Source organism: Neopelma chrysocephalum, unplaced genomic scaffold (genome assembly GCF_003984885.1).
Source record: "Neopelma chrysocephalum unplaced genomic scaffold, ASM398488v2 Primary Assembly neopelma1_91, whole genome shotgun sequence".
Taxonomy (NCBI): domain Eukaryota; kingdom Metazoa; phylum Chordata; class Aves; order Passeriformes; family Pipridae; genus Neopelma; species Neopelma chrysocephalum.
This window is the reverse complement of record NW_020897753.1, coordinates 6,425,410-6,431,945: the sequence shown is the minus strand read 5'-3', so window position 1 is coordinate 6,431,945 and position 6,536 is coordinate 6,425,410. Positions and strand designations below refer to the sequence as shown.

Below are 6,536 nucleotides of genomic sequence, written 5' to 3'. Positions count from 1 at the left end.
GAGGCGCCGCGCGCCATGGAAAGGGCGGGAAGGGCTCGCGCCCCGTGAGGCGCCGCGCGCGGCGGCCCCGCCCTCAGGGCGGGCACCGTGAGGGCTCCGCCCACCCGGGGCGGCACCGTGAGGGCTCCGTGAGGGCTCCGCCCGCCCGGGGCGGCACCGTGAGGGCTCCGCCCGCCCGCCCGCCCGCCGGGGGCCGGGCCTCCCGCTGGAGGTGGGTCCGGAGGCTCCGAGGTTCGCCTCGGGCGAGCAGCGCGTTCCCTGCGGGCGGCAGTCCCGCCGCCGCGTCCCGGAGTGCTGCCGGCGCTGTGAACCCCGGCTGTGAGCGGTGCCAACGCGCACGTCGGTGTGAGGCGTGTTGTGTGGGAAAAGGTACAGGGGTTGTTGTCAGCCTTGGAATTAATTCCCCTCTTCCCGTCCGTCTGGCGCTGTGCCCTGTGAATGTTTGGTTCTCTGATTCCAGCGTCCTCTTCCCTGCGGTTGTGGCCGAGTTTCTGGAGGGCTGGGTTTGGGCTCCTGTGGAGCGATACTATAAAGCGGTGGATGTCTTATCACCAACGACATGCAGCAACCACGCTCGGCTGATAATGACAATACAAATTCTGCTTTAGGAAAAGCAGAACACAAGCGAGGAAATGCGTTCCTTGGAATATCATTCCAAAGGATGACAGTACAAAAAAAAAAGGCAAAAAAAAAAAAGCCACCAGCCCCCAATATCTCGTGGTGAATTGGAGTGACTGAAAATGGGAAATTTAAAATTGTTTTAATTACATGGTTGCTGTAGAATCCAAAAGGAGGAAGTTTTGGGTCGCTGGGGGATAAGGAAAGATGGGTTATATCCCCATATATATGCTGGATGTTGCGTATGAGACGGTGTTGAAAGAGAGGATTCCTGTGAGGACTCGGAGCGTTGGATCGTGTGGAAGGGCTCAGAAGCACCCAGACCGCCCACAGCGCCCATCCCAGCGCAGCTCCCCTCATCCAAACAGTCCCCCCCGTCCCAGCAGTCCCTTTTAAACACACGTGCACTCTGCCATTCAAACCCACGGGGCTTGTGTTTTCTTCTCTTTCAGCTCCGGCCCCGAGGGTAACTATGTTAAAAAGAGGAGCGCCCAGGAAGCCTTGTGCAGGAAGCCAAGAAGGTGCCGCCCGGGAGACGCAGCGGGAAGCCTTTGGCAGGTGGTGCTGGTGACGCACAGAAGTTACTTTGCCTTGGGGAGGCCAGCAGGCCCCGTGTGCTGCCCATGTAGGTGTGCCGGTGTGCCCCCGAGAAGTTGGCTGGTGGCGCGGCGGCGGCGGCGGAGCGGCGGCGGCTCGTCCTGGGCAGCGGCGGCGGCTCGTCCTGGGCAGCGGCGGCGGCGGCAGATGATGGTGGCGGCGCGGCGCTGAGCGGCGGCATCCCGGCCCCGCCGATGCGCTTCCCGGCCCCTTCCCCGCTCCCAAGGGCCACCTGAGGCTCCGGCGGCTGGGCAGGCATCGCCGACGTCGGCAAGGGGAAAGCGTGCCGGGGGCAGGCGGGTCAGCGCTCGGCTGTGTGCGGGTGGGCAGGGGGTTGGTTATCATGGCGGATCGGACGGCTCCGCGCTGCCAGCTCCGGCTGGAGTGGGTGTACGGCTACCGGGGCCACCAGTGCCGCAACAACCTGTACTACACGGCAGGGAAAGAGGTCGTGTACTTCGTGGCCGGAGTCGGCGTGGTTTACAACACCAGGGAGCACAGCCAGAAATTCTTCCTCGGGCACAACGATGATATTATCAGGTAAGGGGGCTGACTTCTCTGGTGGTGGGGTGGGGTGGGGTTTAAAGGGAAGGGAGGAGAATGTAGGGCTGGCAGAATACCCCCTCCTTGCTTCTTACGGCTCGGCTTGCACCTGCCGTTTTCAAGCAGCCCAGATTTGTTAGCGGCAGGCTGTGTGAAAGCTGGATTTCTAGATACTATCGGTTATCATTATTTCGTAGCAAAGCTTCAAAATGTTGCAATATTAAGAGAGAGGCAGTAAGTTTTTCTCTTGCGCTGCACCAAAAGCGAGGCGTTTGGTTTGAGCCCTGGGAAGATCTTAGTGCAACAGTGCTGCAAAACCGCGTCTCCAGCACAGTGATCTTCCCAGAGCTGGGACCCCGGCTCATCAGTTCTGACATCGCACAGAAGGCAGGTGTAGCTCTCCTTGCCCTCACCAAATCCCGGCACGGGAGTCCATAAATCTGACACATCGCTCAAACTAAGCTGCTTTTAATATCATCCGGAAAATTTAAATCAAAATCAACTTCAGCTGTTTGCACTCCAGGCAAAAAATCCCAAGCATGCTGGTGCAAGATGGCTACAGAAGCACAGGTCTGGCTCTTCATCTGTCCGATTTATTGCCTCTTTCTCTCACATTCTGCCTGAGAAGTGGATTTAATTGATGTTCTTGTCCTGCAGAATGCTGATTTTTACTGCACCTCACAAAATAGCACAATAAAAGAGTTTTAGGTACCCTCCTAAAAATCTGCCCGAAATACAGAAAATTACATCAGTAAAATAGAAAATTAATGTCGTAGCTACTACTTTGTGACAGAAATGTGAACCTAGAATATCCCCACGAAGGATGTTGCCTGGTGATGCCACTCCTCTGAGCACAGCTATGTGCTGCCCTCCCTGTTCACCCAATTCAGCATGAATGAAGTGTTTTGTTGATGATGTGGAACCGGAGCGGTCCCAGGTGACTCATGGTGTGGGAGTGCTGTGGAAACATCTGCCGAAGGCAGAGTCCTGACACTCCAGAACCACCTCACACAACTGTCACGTCAGCCCTGCTTATGGAAACCATCCACTTTTCCTAGGAAGAGCTTTTGGCTCCTGTGTCTCCTCGTAGCATCCTTCTCTCTGGAATGTGTTTAAGCGTTTTGTCAAGTACTGTGGATGTGCATAGAAGTTTATGCTGGTTTCAAAGATGTTACAGCTCCAAAAGGCTGTTTAAATGTACACTGGGCTGCTCAGAGAAGAGTCAGGTATTTTAGATGCATCTGCAGTATCATGACATTAAAAGTTTTGCTTGTTGTATGGGCATAAATTTCGATACTCTATGGAATAGGAAGTGTAATCCGTGTAGAGAGTTGTATATTTCTGAGGTTAGGCTTGAATTCTTATTAAATACTAGAAATATAATTCGTTAAAACACAGCTACATAACTACAGATCACTGAGTTTTGGTTGGACAGTCATGCTTTGGTTGTCTCTCTATTTTTTAATATTCAAGCAGCTGAGGGAAAAATGTTCCAAATATTATACTTGTACTTTTAAGCAGATAATTTTTTGTGTGGTCATCACTGATATGACTCATAAATGCAGGAATTTAAATTCTCACATTTTAGGCTTCATAGCTTTCATCCAATTGACATGAATGGGATGAATGTACTTATCCAGTTTTTCTGGTTTTGTTGGGATTTTCTTGCCTGAGACCAGCAGTGTGTGCATTTGCAGTCCAACAGGTTGTAATTTCTAAAGAGGTTTGAATCACCATTTAAAAAAGAGAAAACTTGCAGATTTTGGAAAATACTGCAAATCATTGAGACCAGAAGACCTTGAAGTGGGAAGATCATCTGCTTGCAAGGACTGCTGTTATCTCCTTTTGTGTTGAAAGGTTTTTGTGAATGCTGTTCTGTGGCAAAAAAATTGATGACCCCGTGATTCTCAGAGCTGATACCATGGGAGTGTTTGTTGAAGTCATGAAAGGGGATATTTGTCCTTGGTGGAAAGGTCAGGTGTGCATGTTTAATGTGTTTTCACAAGATTAATAGTTCTGCCTCTTGGTTTGTATCGAAATAATGCAGCTGGACATAATTTAGTTTGGGCTCAAGCAGACCAGCGTGTATTGGATTAATGGAGAAATGCCATTTTTCCCAAGATCCATATTTAAAGGCGAGTTCTGTCTGTACAAGGAACTGGATGTACTGCACTTGGCTGATAAGGCTGATGTTCTGAGTGCACAAGTGAGCTCAGAATGTCCTGTTTTCTGAGCAAAGCCCCCACCAGGTGCTGTGCTTCCCAGCTCTTCCTCCTTGGACTTCAGCATGAGATGAGGTCCTGAACCACCTGATTTACCCTCCAGGTGAGCCCTGCTTTGTGGAGGGGTTTGTGGGTAACCTCCAGAGCTCCCCTGCTTAAGTGCAGTGTCCTGTGGTTCCTTTGTTGCTGCCAGTCATATAACACAGTTCTTCTTGCACATTACTCAGTTGTGGAGTGGCTCATACTATTGATCAGCAAGTCCTGTCATTACAGAAGAGGATCAACACGTGGCTGAAGTGAATCAGTGTTAGTTCTGGCCTCTGAAGGGTCTGGGTCCTTTTTGTTTGTCATTGGTGAAGTTTGCTTTATAATCAAAGAGCATGAAACATGCCCTGTTCTTCTGCCTCCCTCCCGAGGGTGTAGATCCCAGCCATTGCCACACTGGGATGGAGCAGTGTCCTGTCACTGACTGTCACTGGCTGCAGTCATTGCTGCGGGGCAGGACTCGGGTTCAGAAGCTGATATGAACACCCGGGGGTTGTTTTCCTTCTGGAGTAATTTAAAAGTGGGCTTTTGCAGCAGCTCATTGTAACTGCAGTGCCTTTGTGTGGGAGTGGGAATCTTGCAGTGCATGCAGCGTCTGTGCCTTCCACAGGATCCCTGCAAATGTGGGATCCATGTGCAGCACAACCACCCGCAAGGCTGGCTCGTTACTTCTGACAGTGCTGGAACACTTTCAAAAGAACAAAAGGTTTTCTTACGTTGTGCTGTGCCTTACTTGTAGAACAGTGATCAATTAGATCAATCCTTGTTTCTCCCTTAATTAAGTGTTGAGTGAAGGTAGTTCTTTCCTATAACTGTTCTGCGATTTTTGCATATGTGAAAGCCACAGACAACAGCAAAAGTAAAAATATAACCAATTGAGATACTTCTCATCATTTAAAATAGAGTTGATTTTATTTCTTTTTACAGAATTCATTTGTAAACAGAGATTCATTCCTAACCTTGAGGAATTTTTCCGCTGGCATAGTAGTGATGTCTCCTTGTTCTTGAGTTCCAAGGGTTTCTGCAGTACTAAACAGTTTTCCTGAATACGGCAAAGCTTACAGAGGGAACACCTTTGACAGGATATTAAAGACTTCCCCTGCACTTTTTATCCACCCCAGTTTCTTGTGGTATCTGATATTTTGTGTATTATGCATTTACAAAAGCAGTTTTGCATCTCAGTGGCCTTGGAGCAAGCCTCCTGTGAGAGACTGTGCCTCCAGCCTGCTCCTCTGCCAGGTGTCTGTGCTGCCTGGGCGTGGGACCTGCAAAGCCCCCTGTTATCCCTGGATTGCAGAGCACGTTGTTTATGTAAGGCAGTGTGGGATTTATCAGAATATTGCTGTCAGTGTGTGTGTGTGAGTGCCCCTGTGCTGACAGATTGGGATTAAACCACGGCTGTGCCAGTAGGATGAGATTTACTGTGCTGACACACAGACTGGAGGCCTGCTTTGTTCCTAGGAGGGTTGTTTCAGGAGACAGGATGTGTATTGGAATATGACTGTACATTTTCTTCTCTTTCTGCCATTGGGGAAAAGAAGGACTAGGATGCCTGAAGCAATGTTGTGTGCTGTTGACTGTAGGAAATGTGATTTTGGAATTAGTAAATTGATGGCAGAGCTATGCAAATCAAAACCCCAGAGATCAAAGATATAATTGTACTTTTATCTTTTTATTTAACACTATGTATCATAATATTTCTGGTTATGGGGTGGTGCTTATTTGAAGAGATCTGAAATACTTTGTTTCCTTGCCACCATTTGGATGGTGAGGGACAGCAGTTTCTGTAGAGTGGTGGTGAAGTTACTGTGGTTGCTGGATGTATTTTGGGAACTGTTTTGAGACAGTACATTGTTAAACAAGTTTCATATGAAAGAAATTAATGGCCCCTAAAAACTCATCAGCTTTGTTGGTTCCTTTGCTTTCAATCTCAGCAAACCTGGGGAAAATGCAGTTTGTTCCATGAAGTTCTGGTGGCCTCTTCTGCCTGCGCTCGGTTGCTGCACTGCGTTTAGATTGGAACTCTTGCCCAGGGTTGCCATAAGCTGCTATAAATTTGTGTTTTAAATATCCATGTGAATGCATCAGACGTGTTGGAATATGTAGTTGCAGTATCTTATTGAATGTGGGTTTAGAAATACATGGATCAGTACAAAGTGGGGAGAAACTCAGCAGGCATTTGTTGCAATATATCAATGAGAATAGTCATTATTTAGCTCCAGTCTTCAACCAGAGCAGCCTATCATTCATTTTTTAATATATTTTTTTACTTTCTTTGCATCAACTCTCTGCACCTTTTTAACTTGCTTTATTTCAATTAGATTTGAGATGACCAGGAGTCATCAGGTAGTTGTGTGTAATCACTCTTTACTTGGATGAAAACTCAAAGAAAGTATTTTGATATAAGTAACCCTAATTTCAAATTTTCTTCTTAGTTTGAAGGCTGGGGAGGAGCTGATGGCACTGTTTTGTATTAGTGTTTTGTATTAGTGTTTTGTATTAGTGTTTTGT

At 48.2% G+C, this 6,536-nt stretch overlaps 1 protein-coding gene across 2 annotated transcripts in view; it reads left to right on the top strand.

Moving 5' to 3' along the window:
• EML6 (EMAP like 6) overlaps nucleotides 1-6,536 on the top strand; it is an 88,225-nt gene that overhangs the window by 7,359 nt on the left and 74,330 nt on the right. For both annotated transcript variants that reach the window (XM_027693477.1, XM_027693478.1), the window contains exon 2: nucleotides 1,388-1,755. In XM_027693477.1, coding sequence (XP_027549278.1) covers nucleotides 1,559-1,755 — 197 coding nt within the window. In that variant the 5' untranslated portion in view covers nucleotides 1,388-1,558. The remainder of the gene's footprint in view (nucleotides 1-1,387; nucleotides 1,756-6,536) is intronic.